A 20,734-nucleotide genomic window follows, 5' to 3' on the forward strand; every position below is an offset into this window, starting at 1 on the left:
GTCTTTTAATGTGTCTGGTTGATCAGAGTCAGTGGGGAGTCCAGGTGGATTAAGGGGTTTCTCGATGGCCTGAGCTATGCTCGTAACTCTCTTGCGGCATTGGGCAGAGCAGTTCTTGCCCCAAGCTGTGATGCATTGGACAGTGGTGAAAGTTACCTGAAGAGCAATTCTCATACATACCAATAGAAGTGTTGGGTTGGACCATGCTTGATGTAAACATGTTGCATTTTATTGCTTGGTGCTGTCAAGTTGCATTCATTGCTGACAATTTTAATCATAAAATGTTAAAGACCATTCAAAATGTAAGTTATAAAATAATTACAAATTTGAAAAGCAGATTAATATTTTTTAAATGGTGAGATAAAAGAAAAATTGGCTAAACTTAATTCTTTTGTGAAGGTCAGGGCTTGCCTCTGGCTGAAGAGGGGCTAAAGGTTTTGATACAGCAGCATACAACCTTCAGTGCAATTGTATGCTGCAAAGAGTAGTGTTGAAGATGAACTCCAGTTCCCTTTAGGGCTACGACTCCCAACAAAGCGCAATTCCACAGAGGGTTGTAATAAGTCTTGCATAATCCGTTTTGAGTCAGTGGTGCAAAAGAGGACCTGTGATTCAAGTGGTTTACTGTAAACTTTGGAAAGTTACTGTGGTGTGCATTGCATGGGAAAATAGACACTAGAATGAAATTCCTTTTGTCAGCAGTGCGAAATGTGGGAAGTTGCTGGTGTGTACCTTCGTATAGAAACCATGCTCTTATCTTATCAGAATACCAAGTTTACAGCTGATGATTTAAAATTAACTGCACAGTACAGAATTCACTTGCTTTGAAATGATTTGAATAAAATGTGGCTGATTGTGGAATGATTGTTGGCAAGGGATTAACCAGTGGTGCAGTGCATTAATTTGAATTTCTATTGTAATCCATTATTTCAGACAACTGTGCAAAATAACAGGCATTCTGACCTCCTATATGAATTTGATTTGAACAGCTGAGACCAATGAATACACTAGTTTTAAAAGAAAACAGTTGTTTCTCTCTTGTAGATAAAAGCCAAAGCCACAATAGTTTGCATTTGATGTCTATTTTCCCCAATATACAGGAAGTTGGTGTTGAAATGTAATAGCTTAATTTATATGTAGGTAGAGTTGCACATGTTTATCTATAATTCAGTATGCTGGCAACTGCTGAGGAGATAGAATATTGCATTGGACCTTTTGCCTTTGGACAGAATTGAGACAGCTGATTGATTGCTCCCCAAGGGTAGTGTAATTCCTGCCTCTCCCTCCTCTCCACTGCAGTCAGTGCAACTCAATAGACGTCCAGTAAACTAAAGACCAGTGTCATCTGTCTGCCATCGAATCATTTATTAAAACTAATTAAGGAAAAATGAGCTTCCAGCAGAGCCTGGGGATGGGTCTGTTCCTCTTGGGGAATGAGGCTGATGGAGGTGCGATGTGGTACCATGAGCTCGGCAGCTGACAGCATCAATTACCTTCTCAACAAGGGAATGACTTCCTACTCTCCCTGTTCACCCCCCCCCCCCCCACTCTCCTAGAACAAGCTACTGCTGTGGCCATTTGGAGGGGTGGGGTGGTGGTGCGTTACAGCTTCAGTGGTATGAAGTCATTATTTTTAAGGTCGTTTCCAATACCCGGTGACTAGACTGCACTCAGTTCGCTGTGACTTTGTGCTGACAACGTTTTAGTCTGGTTTACAGAAATCTGCCCATGTTTAGTCACCTCTAGTTTGTGGTCTAAAAACAAAATATTACTAGGTTCTCTCAATTTGGTCTGTGAGATTTTATGAAGCTTGGAACCATTCCATATGCCTGACCTGGGAATGGGTTGAGTTTTGCTTGTGGTTGTGCTTTTCTGTTCCATATTTGGGAGTCAGTTCAAATGAAATTGCAGCAAAACCAACCCATTTTACAGTTTCTATTTTTAATTTTTGTTGGCTTCAGGACTAAGCTTTGTGTATGCAGTGGACTTCCAAATCCCAGTATGTCCCAACTCTGCAATTTACTTGTAATTCCCTGCTGGATGGTTTCAGCATTTACTCCATTTTATAATCCTGTGTGGTCTGGAAGTTGCTTGATGTCACACAATAAGCTGGTCTGCAAAGTCAGATTGCATGGGATCCAGGTGAGCTGACCATTTGGATATGCACTTAGCTCGATGTTAGGAGAGCTCTGACTCCAGCTATCCAAACCAAAGAAGAGGCTTGTAACCAGAGGTTCATAATGCTATTTGTTTACAATAAATAAATTATAATTTTAAGTACGTTTTCAGAAAGATGCATCTGTACCTGAATCCCTTCTTAAAGGTTAGCACAATGCTGTTAGAGCGCCAGCAACTTGGGTTCTAATCTGGCGCTAAGGAATTTGTATGTTCTCCCTGTGTCTGCGTGGATTTATTTTGGGTGCTCTTGTTTCCTTCCATCCTCCAAAAACATACCGGCAGTGGCGGTTGCAGGTCAATTGGGTGTAATTAGGTGGCGTGAACTCATGGGCCTGTTACCGTGTTGTATGTCTAAATTCAAAATTTAAAAAATCACTTTTGTATTCTATTTTGCAATGAGATTGTCAGTTGCTGGCTTTGAGCATTTTGAGGTCTGGTTTAAAAATTAGAATTTTGTGTCTTTGCAGTTCTTCAATTCATTGCATTGGCAACTTTTTAATGAACTCCGGGAAACCGGTGTCTGAGAGTCCCTAAATTTATGATTCCAGTTTTGTCTTAACCAGCACGGCTTCAGAGAATTTTAAAGCTCCACTTTTTTGTGTCCAAGCCTGCCAGAAAAGGGGATCACCATACAATGTGATCCTACTTTTGGATTCTGGACACCCACAATCTGAATTTAAATAGAACTATTATAAAAGTGACAAGATGCCCAAATTGTGGGCACCTCTAGTGTTTTGTTCTCGTGAGATTGCTCCAGATTCTTTTCTCCAAGCAATGAAAGAAGGAGATTTTTTTCATTAGGTTTATCTGGATCCAAGCCCAAACCTCATTTCATCAGTGCTTGGCAAACTCTTTGATTACAAGAGGCCAGGGAGAGATGACAGACTGGCCAAGATCCTTGTCTCCTATTTCCATTTTGAATTTAGTGAAGCTGGATAATAGTTTTGCTTCTCTCCTACCTCTTTTGGTACCCCAGTTATTAACCTCATTGGGATTCAAATCTTGCAATCCTCATTTCTGCACGCTCTCATGCTTTTGGAAAGCAATTGGGGATGATTTGAAGATGACAGCAAATGTCTTTGGTTTCTCTAACAGGTTTTCATTTGAGTGGAATTGTGACGGAGCTCGCCAGCCAGGGTGAACCTGAGAAAACGTACAAAGTCGCCATCAGTTTTGACCGTTGCAAAATTACCTCTGTAACATGCGGTTGTGGCAACAAGGACATCTTCTACTGTGGCCATGTCGTGGCCCTCTCCCTGTACCGCATCCGAAAAGCCCAGCAAGTGGAGCTGCGTCTCCCCATCTCTGAGACGTTATCGCAAATGAATCGGGATCAACTGCAGAAATTCGTGCAGTATCTTATCACAGCCCACCACACGGAGGTTCTTCCCACTGCACAGAAACTGGCTGATGAAATTCTATCTTCATGCTCTGAAATCAATCAAGTGCATGGTAAGGATCAGGACTATATATTGTGGGTATTATTTAATTTGTAATTTAACATCCAGTTAGTTTGGTATTAAAATAAAATAAAGTTGTATTGAGTGAAACTTGAAAGTCTGCAGACCCTGTGACTGTAGTAAAAACACCTTGAAGAAGGGCTCAGGCCTGAAACATTGGTTATATATCTTTACCTCCTATGGAAGCGACATGACCTACTGAGTTCCTCCAGCATCTTTGTTTTTACTAAGAAGTTATAGATTTTCAGATTTATTGTTAGAGTACATACATGACATTGCATATAACCCTGAGATTCTTTTCCCTGCGGGCAAAATAGAATTACCACTTATCAGCAGTGCAAAAAAATAAATTGTGCACAGCATAAAACACGTAAACAAATAAAAAACTGTAAACAAACTGTGCAATACAGAGAGAACAAAAAGAAAATCCATAGAGTGCACAAGTAAGAGCCCTTAAATGAGTCTCTGAAGGAGTTTGTCGTTGAGGATTCTGATGGTGGAAGGATAGCAGCTGTTCCTGAACCTGGTGGTGTGAGTCTCGTGGTCCATGTACCTCTTTCCTGATGGCAGCAGCGAGAACAGAGCAGGTGTTGGGTGGTGTGGGTCTCCGACAGCAGCGTTCCCTGTAGATGTTCTCAATAGTGGGGAGAGTTTTGCCTGTGTTGTCCTGGGCTGTGTCCACTACCTTTTGGAGGGCTTTACGCTCAAGGAGTATTGGTGTTCCCATACCAGACCACGATGCAGCTAGTCAGCACACTTTCCACCACACATCTGTAGAAATTAGCCAGGGTTTCTGATGTCAAAGTTGTATTCATAGTTTGTCTGTATTAATGCAAATTTCAACTAGTGGGTTACCCTTAGCCTTTAAAGCTTTTGATTTTACACTCTGTTTCATGCCACACATATTGTCATTTTAATGTATATTCTTGCTTTTTGTTGCGTGTTTCACTTTTTGAATGTTTCCAATCCAGCCTGTGCTCTTCCAGACAGGGACTTTATTTTTAAAGTGGGATTTTTGAGTTTTTCTCATTTTATGCCCTCAATTAAGATGTGTTGTCTCATGGTTAAAGTGCAGACAGAATTATTGTAATCTACCTAGAACTGGGATAAGGACTCAAAGCACTTACACATTGCTCAGTAGACATCCTAATGTTGCAAGTTTGGGAAAGTTTTCTGATTAGTTTCTGGAAAAAATTGTCAGAGCAGATTCTGTATTGCATTTTCACAAATTCTTGTCTAGCAGATATGAGCCACACATCCCTGTCTGCGCTGTAAATTTGTATTACATAATTCAGATTACAAATCTTTATTTATAAGCGACACATTCAAATGAGAAAGAGCAGGGTCCTCCTGGAGTTGCACTGTATAAATGCATTAATGGTACACTGAATAGATACATGAGTGAGAAAAAGGAATAAATAAAAGGGATGAAGTTGGCTTGTAGAGGGAATAAGCATAGTAATGTTCAGATGGCCCAAATGCACTGTCTATCTGGTTATTTGTCTGAGTGTTGCAGTTTTCCTAAAAAATTCCATCTATTGCTAATTGTTTGAAAGTGTAAAGTCAGTGAATAGGTGAACATGTAGTTTTCTGTGCAAATACCCTACAGTGACAGGCATGTGCACTTTTATTTTGTGGTCTATTTTGTGGAGGAATCTTGGGTAAGAGGTTGAAACATTTCTTGTGTTCCTGTGAGACTTTAGTGCCTACCTTTTAAGTTACCAGGAACCAGTTCAATGTCTTGCTGGAGACTGGCATCCTTTGCTTGGCTTTCTCCAGTACAGCGAGTTAGCCTGGACTTATTAATTCCTGTATAAATCGTGTGTCCTTTTATATTTACGGATAATTTGGCAAAGTGCAGTTAACGCCAGCGATTGGGACTGGGGTTCGAATCCCACGCTATCTGTCAGGAGTTTGTATGTTCTCCCCGTGTTTTCATGAGTTTCCTCCGGGGGTTCTGGAAAGGAAGCGGCCTGTTATTGTGTTGTATGTCTAAATTTAAATTTAAAGCTGTCTGTCTATGTCTAAACCAACAAGAATATTGCTACAGTAGACCACTACCCATTCAGTCCTTCTCTGGCTCTGATATAATTAGTTATATTCAATTGAAACTACACGAATTGGCAGTCTTCATTGAGATAAAGATACTGAAAAATTGTTAATTTGTGTGTAAAATGTGGAATTTGCCAGTCACAAATACAGTGACATCTTCAAAGTGCTGATCAAGGTCACACATGTGGAATATTTCATGTTTTCATGGAATATTTTGCTATATTGGCCAAAATGTACTGTTTGGAATGTTTAAATTGTCTTTTTTTTTTGAAGGAGCAAATTAGGCTTTCATTTATTAATAAAACTTGATTATGCAAAATCACAGTACAACGATGATTAAAAACAGACATATTAAAGTTCAAACCACCTTTGGTTGTATTATTTGAAGAGAAATCACTGATTTAGTTTAATGTTATACAAATCCAACAATTAATTTAATGTCTATCCTTTTTTGGTTGACCCTGCTAATATTTTTTTTGTAATTCTTTATTTATCGCACTATGAACCATATCAACCAATATATTTACAGATGCATCTCTTTAAATATTCACAGTGACATTTTCTCTTTTTTTTATCCATCTCTCCCTTCCCCCTTCCCACCCCCCTCCAAAAACAGTAAATATTGAACATAGAAAATACAATAAAACAATTTCTTTATATAAAAGAAATACAAACAAAAAAGACTTATCATCTACTTACTCACATTAAATCTGATCATGTTTATCTTCTTATCATTTAAGGTGGTGGTGGTGGTCTGAGGCCTGCTCATTCTGTTATGTTCCAGGTTTTTTCAAACATTGTAACTTTATCTTTTAAATTATATGTGATTTTTTTTTTACCCCCAATAGGATACACTTAAACTTGGTTATATATTCCGTTAATGTTTATAGTCATATAGTTCAACGTGACCATCTTATATCTTTATTTTCACTTCTTTTCCACCTCTTCACCACCTCCATCCCCTTTTTTCCATTACTGTTTTTTAAGTTTTCCTTTTTAAACTCAATATATGACAGCACATTTAATACATGAAATACCTCAACAATCCCCACAATCAATAGCCCTTTAACCCCAAATGAACCTCCCCTCCTTGGATTGCCCCTTGTCCCTTGACGGCAACCACAACTCCCCTTTCCATTCGGTTTGCGAACTTACTCGCAAGCGTCAATCGATTTCACAGTGACCATTATTCTCCCCCCCACAGCCCCCCTAGAGAACACTATTTTCGTATACATATAACAAAGCTCTCTTTTTTTCCCCGTATTCCCCTTCTCTTATCCATCTTTAAATTTTTATATATTATCTTTACTTTATATTTTTTACATATTTTTGATTATTTTCTTGCTGGTCATCCTTCTTGTTACTCCTCTTCCTCCTCTCTTCTCCTGTCCTGCAAATATTCAGCAAATGCTTGGACTTTCTTTAGGTCCGAGAACAATCTATTGCATTCCCCAGGAATAAATAGTTTGAGTACTGCTGGATGTCTTAATATAAAGTGATAACCTTTCTTCCATAAGATTGTTTTCGCTGTGTTGAATTCCTTCCTCTTCTTTAAAAGTTCGAAGCTTATATCCGAGTAAAAAAATATTTTTTTGTCCCTTATATTCCAATGGCTTATTGTCTTCTCTGACCTTCTTTCTTGCCTGCTCCAGTATATTTTCTCTTGTCGTATATCTTAGAAGTTTTACCAATATGGATCTCGGTGTTTGATGTGGTGGCGGTTTCGGTACTAGTCCTCTATGCGCCCTTTCGATTTCTATTTCTTCATGTGAATTTGTCGTTCCCAGCACCTTTGGGATCCATCCTTTTATAAATTCCTTCATATCTGACCCTTCTTTGCCTTCTTTCAGGCCCACTATTTTTATGTTGTTTCGCCTACTGTAGTTTTCCAATACGTCAATTTTTTGTGACAATAAATCTTGTGTCTCTTTATTTTTTTTTCTCTCCTCCAACTTCCCTCTTAAATCATTTATCTCCATTTCTACAGCAGCTTCTCGTTCCTCCACATTTTCTCCTCTTTTCCCTATTTCAGTCAAGCTTTGCATTCTGTCTTCAGCTCTTTTAATTTTTCTTTTGATTGAACTAAATTCTAATGATGGCCATTCTTTTAATGACCTCATTTGTTCTTCAAAAAATGCTTTATCTAAATTTTGTCCTTCTATTTTACTTTCCTTTAAAATTTTTGGTCTTCTTCTGTGTCTGTATCTATGTCTGTATCATCTTCTCTTTGTATCTGTGTATCTTTATCCTTCTCTGTATCTTTGCTGGGCCTACAGCTGCTGTGTCTCCTGCTGTTGGGCCTCCTGCTGCAGGACGACCCATTGTTGGGCCTCCCGCTGCAGGTCGACCTGCTGCTGGGCCCCCTGCCGCAGGTCGTCTCCCTGCCAGTTGCCCCATTGCCGCTCACCCTCTTCCAGCCCTTCATTCTCTTTCTCATCACTCTTCTTTTCTTTCTTGCTTACTTCCCCCAGCCGAACGCCTCGATACTGGGCGTCTCTCAGCTGGCCGCTCCTCAGCTGAGTCCCCCTCCTGCCGGCGTTAACCTTTTCTTTTACTTGTGCACTGTGCATGCTCAACTCTTCGCGCATGTGCAGTTGCTCACCTCTTCTTGGCTCTTAGAGCCATTTTTGAAGTCCGCCGGTCGGGAGGACACCGCTCCTCTGGGGACTCACCAACATCGGAGATCGGCTGCTCCTCTCTACGGTGGCTCTCTGCTTTGATGTGCAGGTAAGGCCTTCTTCTTTCTTCTCCAGTGATTTTCCTTCTTCCCTTTTCAGTTATTCCTACTTTTTCTCTTTAGGGTACCATCTTCTGTCTCTTCTCTCCAACTTTATCTTTCTCTTCCTGTATTTTATGTTTATTGAGCTCTGTTTTTCCACACTTTTTTTTTCTTTTCTCTGGAGAGGCCTGGTTCCACTCGACCAGCCACTAGTCCATCACGTGACCAATGTTTAAATTGTTTTTATGGCAGCTTTTGAGCAAAAGCATGGTACATATGAAAATTATATGCAGTAACTGGCTGAAAGGGATGACAGAGTCCATTCAGCAAACCTTTCTGGTACAGTTGTATTGGGTTTTTTACAGTTCAAAAGTCTGTCAAATGTTTATTGGATTTCTGTGTAATCTGTAAACCTTTTTTATTGCAAAGATTTCCCAAATCCTAAATGATCTTGTGTCCTGCACTTGTTAGCAATGGCTATGATCCCAATGCTAAAGACTGTGTTGCAAAACTGGCATTAAAATAGGTGACACATTTTTACTTTTGGCCTATAACTGGGAAGAAAACAGCTCCTGGAAAAGGAGCTCAAAGCCAGAATGGATTGTAAGGCTGAGATTGGAATTATAATTAGAGTCCAACGAGGCAACGGTTTCACAATGGGATCAGGACCTCCCCAATCCTGTTCTGATCAAGACTGGGTTATAGTGCAGTCAATTCTCTATCTTCACAGCATATGAACTTGCATGGCTTAACTTCTGATGGGGACAGTTCCGTGTTTACTGCCAGCTTGAGTTGAGGGTTTGGACTAATTAATTGATCCAAGTCCCATCCACCTTTCGTATTCTGCCTCCATGGGATTTCATCTGCGTTGGTATATATTCTGCAGAATCTAAACAGGATGTCTAAGTTTCTCTCTACGTTGATTTTCAGGTGCTCCTGATCCCACAGCAGGTGCAAGCATAGATGATGAGAACTGCTGGCATCTAGATGAAGAACAGGTACAGGAACAGGTGAAAGTGCTGCTGTCCATCAGTGGGTACTATGGAGCTAGCAAGCAACTGCATTCAATGTTTGCTAAGGTAAGAGTTTGTAATAATTTAAAATATATTTAAAATTTCGGCCATTGAAACCGTACTGTCCAATTGCATTCAAATAACCTGCCAACCCCATACACTTTAAGAGGCTGGGAAGAAATCTGAGTACCCATGGAAAACCCACACAAGTCTCGGAGAAATCTTACGATCTTTATAAAGCGCTGGATTCGAACTTGGATCATTGGCGCTGTAATGGAATTGCGCTCTCTGTGCTGCTCAGTGCTTTAAAGCCCAGAGCCTACAGCTGTGCAAGAATGGAATCTGTTCTGCTTTGTTGTCGTGCTTTATCTTAAATTTTGAAAGGAAATTATTAAACTACTCTTTGGTGGCACAATTCTTCCCCCCCCCCCCCACCAATGCTTTCAAGTCTCATTGCTTAAAACAGTTTTGGTCCAGCTCTTGTCCCAACTGTTTTACAGAAATGAAAATTGTTTAATGCGTGAAAGAGTTGAGGAAAGGGAAGGGTCTATACCTGTGTGTGGTGTTGCTTGGAATTTAAATAGGTTGTATTTGGATTTTGTAATTTGCAATAGTCATCCCCAGCGTATTTTTGCAATGTATTTTCTTTTGAAAACCAAATTAATTGATGAAGGCATTAACGTTCTCTGCAGATTCTCACATGCTTTCACAAGATTCAGGCACTTTGACTGTGATCATTTTGTATTTCTATTAATGGGAAACGAGTGACAGGCCCTCAGCCTGATCCTGAACCTGCTCATCATCAACATTCCCTCTCGAGGAAGAATTTCAGAGAGTGAGATTCTTCTCTCCAGAGCCCTTCCTGACCTTCATTTCTGAGGCTAATTATCATTCACCCCTCTCTGTATTGATGAGATCAGCTTGTATTCCCAACTGGCTTCTTAACCTGCAATGCATCCTGATTTATCAAGATCCACAGTAGCCATCCAAGAAGGCTGCATGTTTAATTTGCCATGTGGCAGTCTGTTGATAGCAAATAATTACTCGTGCCTATTATCATTTACAATTGAGGCTTTTTTTTTGCAGTGTAGCTGTTAAGTTTGCATGGCTTTAAAAAAAATCCTTTATTGCTCACAGGTGCGGGAGATGCTCAGGATGCGAGATTCAAATGGGGCTCGTATGTTGACACTAATGACAGAGCAGTTTATGGAAGACCCACGCCTCTCGCTGTGGCGACAACAGGGAACGGGAATGACCGACAAATGCCGGGAGCTGTGGGATGAGTTGGGTAATGGCTGGAGCGCGTACTTTGTAGTAAAAACGTGCACTGTCTGGTAGCGACTCATTGTGGTTTTCTATTTTACACAATAACATTTTCATATGCTGTTTTGTATTTTGAGAATGGCTGTGTCTTAGAATGTCTTTTATTGGATTAACTGGAGCTGTCATGAGATTATTTTTGAGTACTGGTTGTTTGCTATTGTAAATTTGGCCAGCCAGTTTGGAGAGATTTTATTTCTAGTTCTTTGACTTGGCCTGCTCTGCATTGGCTAAACAAGTACGAAAATATTAAACAAGTCCAGCAGCATTCATGAGAGGAGACAATATTTCAGATTGATCCGCCTTGCATAGGGGCTGCTTCCTCCGTGACTTCCTCGTCTACTCATCCCTTCCCACTAATCGCCCCCTTGGCACCTGCCCCTGCGGCTGCCTTCGCTGTGTCCGTATTAGTGACAGGGATCTCCCAATGGCCAACCATTTCAATTTTTGCCCCCTCCTCCCCCATTGACATGTCTCTCCATGGCCTCATATACTTTCAAACCAAGACCACCTGTAAACTGCGGGAGCAACACCTTATTTTCCATCTGGGTACTCTACAACCGGATGGCATTAACATCAACTTCTCCGGTTTCTGCTGGACCACTCCCCGTTCTCCCTCTCTTCCCTAATCCTCTGTCTTCTTTCTTCCACCTCTCCACCCCCTTCCCCCTCCATTCTCAGAGCCATCTCCCCTCCCCCTGTTTGCTGCTGTGCCCTCCCTCCCTTAGCCACCTATTTCCTCCTGCCTGTGGGACTGTGCGCTCTCACTTAAAATATTTCTCAAATGCCATGGAAATCTTCAAGTTTACCTTTCTCAACAACTTTTGAGCCCATCATATTAGTCATGGGAGACATCTGACGATACAGATTTCATTTCCCTTGACCCCGCTTGTATCTTGCAGGGAATTTAGGCTCCAATTTTCCTGACTGAATAGAAATTGGCAACAATTGCATAAAACCAAGAGTAAATAGGTAACATCTAATTTATTAATACTGCAGTTCAATGTATGCTTCCATTGGTCAAGCATTCTCTATTTGATTTGAGAGCACCTCCTATACCCATCTTTATCAGTATGATGGATGATGTGTGTTGATGCCACCTCAAATAGAAACCCACGTATCAGAGTCGCTTAACAGGTTGGGCAGCATCTGAGGAGAAGGCACTAGCTGTAATTTCAAGATAAAGGCTTTCCGTCCATTGATTTAATATTATTTCACACTTTACGGGGAGAATTTTAAAAAAACTTAAATATTTAAGGTGTGTGCTAAATGACAAAATCAATTTTGAGGGCAAGTTGTTTGATAAAGGAATCTTGAAGGCAAAAAAAAAGAACTGGGGGTAAAAAATGAAGCTTAGGTTTTCAATTAAATCTATCAAATGACCTTTTGTGCATCAGAATCAAGTACCAACTTTAATTTAAAATAAATAAAAACATGATGCTGGAGAAACTCAGTAGGTCAAACTGTCCTTTATATAGCAAAGATAAAGAAACAAAACCAATGTTTTGGGTTTGAGCCCTTCATCAAAGTATTCAATTACAGTGTCTACAGACGCTTGTGTTTTATTGCCAGCTTTAATTTGTCACGTGCTTAGTTCCATCTGTATTTCAAGTTGCAGAGTGGCTCAAATACCAACACTGAAAGCATTTGCTGTCTCGATGTGCAATGTATGACTTGCACCACGTCTTTGATAAAGGCTGATCTGATGCCAGTCCATGTTGAACTCTCTGCTGTTGTCCGTCGTTCTTGAAGTCGAATATTAAACAGCTTGGTTCTCATTTTGACAAGGATTCTAGCTACTGGCATGGTTAAATTCTTCCGTGACTTTGGAGAATAAATCATGTGCAAACAAAATCTGCAGATGCTGGGATCTAGTGTAGTACATGTATCTGATTTCTGGAAGACTAGTATTAGTTTTTCCAGTGGCTTTTTATATTCACATTGGGGAAAACTGATGCTTAAGATAAATTTCAAATAATGTCAATGCTTTTTAAGGAAAGTAGAGGATTTCCTTGTCAATCAAATTTAATTGTAAATTAATCTGCTCTTGCAAGGAACTATTTTCCCTTTAATGCCCTTCTCTGGAGATGCTGCCTTTCTTTGGCAGGCGAAACTGGCAGGTGCTGTCGACTATTCCTGAGAGCAAAGATTGATTCCAGCTTTGCCTCATCTCTGGTTGTGTTCAACTTGTCCTCTCCACTAGGTTTCAATAGAGAATGACAAGAAATTTAGTAATAACAGGAGCGATGTAAGTCGAAGATTAAATGCTGTTGCCTGCAGAAAGGAGCAGGACTCATGAAGGTTTTGTTGCCTGGGTGCCAGGATTGAGGACAAATTCCTGGGGAGAGAAGAACGTGGAGTGTGAGGAACATTTTTCATTTACTACGTGCAAGGTGACAGTGCAGGAACATGAGCAGCATATACAGTAAAGTAGAAGCTGAAGGCTGGTAATTTCTGCAGAACAACCTGAGCCATGAGGATTGGCACAAGGTCAGTGAGATCAGTGGTGAATGCAAAGAATGAGGGAGAAATGGGCTATGGGCATCATGACTGAGGAAAGAGGAAGCTTCTCTGTAGGATGGGTTGGGAGCAGTGCCCTGGTGAATTGAAGCCAACTAAATAGTGCTCAGAGTGTGTTCTGGTGAAGGGAAATTTAAAGGCTAGAATAGAAAGTACAGGGCAGTGATTACAAATTGAGTGGCAACCAGTGCTTATTGGAAAGCACATGAACAGAGGTAGACCCACAGCAAGAAAATAGAAGAAAGATTATATTAAAAACCCTATTAGCTGAATAGACACAGCATTCATGAGATATAAATTAGTGTGATTCAATGGGCATGATGAAAATATTGTTGCAATGTGATCAAGATTGGGAGATATTCCAGAATACTTTGTAAAAGAAGTGCCGTATAGACCATAACTCAAAACTCACCTCAAAATCAGAATCGTCTTGTGTGCTGGGTCTAAAATCCCAACCTTGGCAGTGAAGTCTCAGCATTGCTGCCATCTTCCCCCTCCTCCTCCGTATCCTATCCCCATCCCACCAGCTCTGACTCATGTCCTGGTCAGGACCTCGGTACACCATCCTTGCGCTGACAACCCAGCTCACCTCCACACAAATGACCACAGCAAAAAGAAAGTGTGCGCATTAAGGGGCATTGCCCGTTCAGCGGGGCACACCTGTGCCTGTCCAATGAAGTCTCAGCGCTCCCCCGCGGAGTCTATCCGCCTAGTCTCAGTGCCTTTGGCTCCGTACAGGCTTTAAACGTCCTGTTACAGAAGCTAGCGGTGGTTTATTTTAAAATATGCTAATAAAATTAAAACCTTCACGGGGTAATTTGGTATTTAAAATATTGTGATAGCATCACTCCACTGGTCAGTGCCAGACTTGGAGATCGTCTTGTACAAAAGGTTATAGCTCAAAACATTACATTTTAGTCAAGTTTATTATCATCCGATTGTACAAGTACAACCTGACAAAACAGCGTTCTCCAGTCCTCGGTGCAAAACAGCCAGACACACAACCAGACATAACACACATACAGACAAACAATACACATGCAGGACAAGTATTTTATCTGTAAAAATAAATAAATATTCTTTTGTACAAATGAGAGTTTCCAATGGTTAGTGTGAGCAGTTCCTTTGGTCATTCAGCATTCTCCCAGCCTGTGGGAAGAAGCTGTTCCTCAGCCTGGTGGTGCTGGCTCTGATCCTCCTTGAGGTGGAAAATCTGGGGGTCGGCCTGTATGCCGGCATTATACGGTAAGCAAAATGGAGATGGAGTACTCCATTTTGATTGGATGTGTGTAGTATACATTTTAGAAGTTGGCCTCTTCCCTTTATTCTGTCATTAATTTGCTTTTGTAGCAACAATGTGATCTCGAGGGTGGGTAGGGTTTTAATCGAGAATAATGAGATAAATGTGCAGTGCCTTATGACTTGTTTTCAACTATCCTCCCTTCTCCACACCCCATGTGGGAGCGCCATGCTTCTGCCTACCAGCTCATCCTGCCAGCACAGGAGATTAGGAAGTAAGCCTTGTTTTTATAACCTGCTGTCGAGTTATTGTGTTGGCCACTCTGATTTGGAGAATACACATTCTTGATTTCAAAGCATTAATTTCAAACCATGAGTCATTTGAATTCCTTTTTTGCTTTGTGCAGTAATTATTTCACCCTCAATCCACAGGGTTGAGTGGATAGGTACTGGGTTCACAGGGGGAAAAGTAAAAGCTTAACACACTCCAAATGATTTAACGATGTAAAGGCATTAAGTGATATGGGATGATTCAGGAACCTAAGGTTTCATTGCTTGTTCCAGCATTCACTTGCTTCCTGCATCTCTACAATCTACTTTTGTTTCCATCTTCTCTCCCTATTGGATGTCTCTGAGCAAGCCTTTAAATAATTTAATGCAGCAATTACTTCTGTGAATGTACTGATAATGCATGGTATTATTTTGCATGCTTTCCCAGTTTAACATAGCTATATCTAAATTAGGGTGGCACAGTTAGCATAATGGTAGGCGAAACCCTATTACAGCGCCACTGGCCCGGATTCAAATCTGTCGCTGTGTGTACATTCTTCCTGTGTCTGCATGGGTTTCCTCCGGGTGCTCCAGTTTCCTTCCTCCCACCCTTCCAAATGTACAGGGGTTGTAGGTAAATTGGTGTATTTGGGTGGCACAGGCTCATGGGCATGTCTTAAGTTAAAATATCTACCAACAATACATTTCAGTGTTAAAGTGACTTAATTGAAAAGGGTTGTTTTAAGCACTTCTAAACTTTAATCAGTGAGGTATGGACTCCCAGTGTCTCTGAATGGACTTTCTTTTGTTTCTCTTCCTCTTGTTAGGGGCAATGCTAATGGCGACTGTTTGCCTTACAGAAGGCAAAAGTTGAAGTATATCATTACATTTTTTTTGCATTATTTCATGAGAATAAAAATGAATCTTGATGTTAAAGGCAGTAAATTTTCATTTAACAACTCGGTGAGGAAAGATCTAAAAGAAACCAATTCTCTTTATTCAAGATACAGGGCTGTGCCACTTGTTTCACTGAGGAGCAATTGTTTGTAAGTTGAATAATGAGGCTTCAAACTAGCATTTTTTCTGAAGCTTCTGTATAATTATAAATGCATGCATTTGCATGTTTTAACATTGATAAACAGAGCTTTAAGAATATTGTGCATCCTACACCGTACTTATCAGGGAGAAATCTACAAACTGCATCTGGGCTACTTGTGTCAAAAGTGATGTAAGACAAAAATTGAATTGGCCTGTTTCAGTTCTCTGAAACCCTGCATTCTGGTGATTCTCAGACTTCAGTGTCTCAACATCAAGGAATAGAATGTTATGTTAAGAAATGAATTTCTATTGAGTCAGTACCAAAGAATAAGCTTGGAAATTTCCCTGTTGGTAGTTGGAAAGAGGAAATTTGGGCAACTGAATAAAGCTTAAGCAATTTAAATGTAAAAACTGTTTCATGTCAATGTTCTTTCATCAGGACTAGTAAGTCTAATTTTGTTTAGCATTCGAAGTTGATATATGCACAAAGCCACCTTAAAATTGGCATTGCCCAAGGACTGGCAACTCTAATCATAGTCACACCATGCTTTCTCAACCAATTTAATCTCAAAACACCACAAGGAGCTTTTTAGTGTTGCAATAATGAGCATAATTCCAGTCTTTTCGCTGCAGTGCAGAATCCCGTGTTGCTGGGAGGTGAAAGTAGTGGGGGAAATGCGACCTTGTTCCAATCCTACACCAAATACTTACCATGGTCACATTTTATTCTCCACTGATGGAATGGCAAATCTCTCCTTTTCCATTACCCTTTCAGAAAGTGCATGTCACAGGAAAGTGTCTGCGTGGTTAGTGACTGCTTGCGTGGTTAACTAGTTTGAATTTCCTTTTGTCAAATGAACAGCATGCCAAGTTTCAGCCCACCCTGACATAGCACACTGTTCTTGTCCCATTGTTTATATAGCAGCACCCAGAGTGGTTCACTTTTATTTTGGACACCTATTTCTAATGATCAGTTTCTCTCTCTCCCTCAGGTGCTCTCTGGGTGTGTGTCGTATTAAATCCTCATTGTAAGCAGGAGGAGAAAGTTAGCTGGGTCGAGCTTCTCAAGAAATGGAACAACATGGATGTCTGCCCACAAGAAGATGGTAACTATGGCAACTATGTCAACGAAACCCCAAGCATCACAGCTGGTTTACAGCACAACTCAAATCGAAACCAAGGTATTGTGGCATGTTGTTCTGGAATTTTCCACAAAAAAAAAATCATGTTTGTTGTAATTTCTTACTTATCAGAGATATGTAACAATTCTCCCTTTTGCCTCTGAAATATTCTTAGTTTTGTTCAAGCTAAAAACCTGGTTGTTATAATATCCTTTTGAGCCATTTGGTTAAAGCCTTGTTTTGGTTTGGGATGATCAACATTCCGCAGTTACATTTATCTTTTAAAATTTAGGCTTACTGCACAGTAGCAGGCCATTTCATCCCGGGTCACCTAATTACACCCAATTGACCTACAACCCCCCCCCCAGTGCATTTCAAAATGGTGGGAGGAAACCGGAGCTCCTGAACCAGTTGTTCTCAACCTTTTTCTTTCCACTCACATTCCACTTTAAGTAATCCCTATACCATAGGTATTCTGTGATTAGAAAGGGATTGCTTAAGGTGGTATGTGGGTGGAAAGAAAAATTTGAAAACCCCTGTTTTAATCGTACCTAATTGACTTGTTATGTGCACGGTATAATAACTCCAAAGGAAATGGGCCAATGACAATTTTCCTCAATAACAATTGGGTCTAGAGCAGTGGTTCTCAACCTTCCCTTACTAATCACAGAGCACTGATGGCACAGGGAATACTTAAAGTGGTATGTGAGTGGAAAGAAAAAGGTTGAGAACCACTACCCTGGAGGAAACCCATACAGACACAGGGAGAACGTACAAACTCCAGACAACGCTGGATTCGAACCCTGTCCCAATTGCTGCCATTGTAACAACGTTGTGATAACCGTGCCACCCATACGTGTGCATATACTTATGTGCTTTCTGAGGCATGAACTTTGAGTAAAGCGATCTCTGCTACTTCAAGGTACGAGATAGCACATTTTCTTGGTCTACCTTGAATACGAGGTCTTGTATCATACCCGCGCTTTCTCTGGAACTTAATATTATAGTTGGATATTGCAATTAAAATGTTATGGTACTAATAAAAGGCTCTGAAAAATTTGAGGCAACAACAGGGCGGTACAGTTAGCACCACACTATTACACTGCCAGAGACCCGGGTCCAATCTGGTTATACCTGTAAGGAGTTTGTACATAGGTTTCCTCCAGGTGCTCTGGTTTACTCCCACTTTTCAAAAAGTACAGGGGCTGTAGATTAATTGGGGAATTTGGACGGTAGAGTCTAGTGGGCTGGAAGGGACTGTTACCATGCTTTATGTCTAAATTTCTAAATTTAACAGGCTTTTTATTTAAAGATAATATCTGTTAGAGAACAGATGAACTTTGCTACCACTTTCTTGATTCAAAGTCGGCTTGATTTTATAGCTGTGGATGGTTGAGATTGCTAAACTCCATAAAAATGCAGTTAGTTCTGCTCTGTCGAAACCTGCTTGATTGATATTGTGGAACAACTTTCCGTGAGGGTTTTGTGAAATGACTTGCTACACTCCCACCTCGGCTATGTAGGTCTTGAAGTGCTGGAAATACTACCTGTTGCTGGCAGGTTCATACAGGCTAGCTACCTGGAAGCTTCACTGCCACCACATGTGGTAGGCATGTGGAACAATTGTCTTCCAATACTCAACAGACTGGAGCCTTGTGATCTAGCAGCAGTGTGTCTTGCCTGCAGGGTTAGATGAAGATACTATCCTACAAAGAGTGGTGGTGTTAAATACAGCTCTTGTTAAAGGACTGGACTGAGCAAGTTAAATTAATGTTTGTGTATTTATGAATCACATGAAGGAGTGGCAGGGCACAGGTTGGCATCCACCAAATACTTTGATATTTTATCAGATTAAATATTTAATTTGGAAACATTGGGTTCTTGGTTAGGAATCGGAAGTCCTCTTGGAAGCCTTTTTCTGAGCACCGTGTAAACCTAATCCCATGAAGTATTGTATATTTTGGCGTATGTCGACCATAGTTGTATCATATAATGGGCGTATAAGATGACCCCTGATTTTTGAGTGCCTTTTTTGAGGGGTTTCAAGGGTCATATACGCTGAAACGTACAGCATACAAGTGTGTAGCTCCAAACAGCCTGGTGTGAATATTTTAGTTTCTCCATCAGTCTCAAAGTGCAGTTCGGTTATCAGTCTGCCTTCCTTACACCTCTACGTGCCTAAGTAATCCACTTTTTGAGTGAGATCCAATGCGACGAACATGAGGTTATTTTCTGAGAATTAAGCTTGATGACTGCTGCAGTTGTTCTGTTGTCATTTGATATTGTAGTGGCAGAGAGAAATGATTGGGAGGATAGGCTTGCATCAACAATTGCACTGAATCCTTCGATGGTTATCAGAAGAGAGAATCTTTTGCCCATGAAGGCTATATTGGAATAGCTCTGCCAGCACCCTTTCTGAATTCTGTTAAAGTTGTTTTGCAAGGAAGGGTAAATCTGACTTCAAATTGAAAGAGAAAGAAAAGGCATCCAGAACATGGGGATTCATTTGGGCCTAAAATTTCCTGTTTCCATTTATCTTTGGAATTGATTGCATGTGCTCTGCATTTGAGAGGGTACAATTCCACACACAAATGTTGACCAGCAAAACAAACATTTCTCTCCTCAGGATCACGGAGAACTGTTTTTGTGCGTGCAATAGAAGCCTGTGGCCTTGACTGGAAAGACTGTCATCTTCGCAAAATCATCAGTAGTGACAACTATACAAATCAGTGGGGTGACGGGGACCGGTCACTGTTCGATTCCCAGGGAAGGCCGCTTTGGCTGGGTATGTACAGTCTGTCAATATATTGTCGAGCTCTTTCCTTCTGGAGTCTGGTGCTTTTGCAAAGATGGTTGCATGAGTGAGGATAAAAATGCATTCAATGTACATGGCTAAAGGTGAGGCCAAGTAACATACAGTTAACTCATTGACATAGAACAATACAGCACAGAAGCAGGCCCTTCAGCACTTCTAGTCAATGCTAAACTATCATTCTACCTGGACCCACTGACGTGCACCTATCCATCGTCCTTCATACTCCTTCCGTCCATGTACCTGCCCAAATCCTTCTTAAAAATTAAAATTGAGCCTACATTCACCACTTCAGCTGGCAGCTCGTTTCACATTCCCACCACTCTCTGCGTGAAGAAATTCTCCCTAAACTTGTCCCCTTTCACCTTAACCATGTCCTCTGGTTTGTCTCACCTACACTCAGTGGAAAAAGCCCACGTCCTTTCATATGTTGTCCTAAAGGGAAAAATTTCGCAGTAGTTGTTCTTCCATTTATTTAAATCTATGATATAGCTATGGGTAATTAGTATGACTGGGATATTCCATACATCTTACTTCCTTCTGTACTTCTGGAATAACAGACTGAATCCTACAGCTGGTTCTTTTCTCTCTCCTCCCCTCAGCAAGTGACTACCCGACCATCAAAATTGGTCGTCGACCCATAAGCAAACAAAACATTTGCAACTGCACGCAGATCCTGATCATTTGTTCTTGGAGTTGATAGCATTAATCTTGCAGAGGGCTTGCTCCTTTTTCTACTTGGCAGAGGCAAAGGGAGTGGAGTATGTGCAGCAAAAGAAAATAATTGAGTTTAAGGTGTTTTTTTTTTACAAAATGCAGCCTTTATTCTTACTACCTAATTCATTCAATGCTGTTTCAGATAGTGTCCTGTTCCCAGGCAATGCACGAGTAGCCTGTTTAAAAATTCCCTGTCCTCCACCCATTGTGGGTGGTTCCTGGCCACTGCAGCTTCCACCTGCATTTCTAAAGCTGAGTATAGCTGTTAATGTGAA

General features: G+C 40.7%; 1 protein-coding gene across 1 annotated transcript in view; it reads left to right on the plus strand.

The window, feature by feature from the left end:
* LOC138758381 (zinc finger SWIM domain-containing protein 5-like) overlaps positions 1-20,734 on the plus strand; it is an 87,266-nt gene that overhangs the window by 45,590 nt on the left and 20,942 nt on the right. Inside the window, exons 3-7 of the mRNA XM_069927210.1 lie at positions 3,274-3,630; positions 9,340-9,488; positions 10,560-10,710; positions 16,802-16,990; positions 19,557-19,715. Coding sequence (XP_069783311.1) covers positions 3,274-3,630; positions 9,340-9,488; positions 10,560-10,710; positions 16,802-16,990; positions 19,557-19,715 — 1,005 coding nt within the window. The remainder of the gene's footprint in view (positions 1-3,273; positions 3,631-9,339; positions 9,489-10,559; positions 10,711-16,801; positions 16,991-19,556; positions 19,716-20,734) is intronic.

The sequence above is a fragment of the Narcine bancroftii genome, chromosome 3 (assembly GCF_036971445.1).
Source record: "Narcine bancroftii isolate sNarBan1 chromosome 3, sNarBan1.hap1, whole genome shotgun sequence".
NCBI lineage: Eukaryota > Metazoa > Chordata > Chondrichthyes > Torpediniformes > Narcinidae > Narcine > Narcine bancroftii.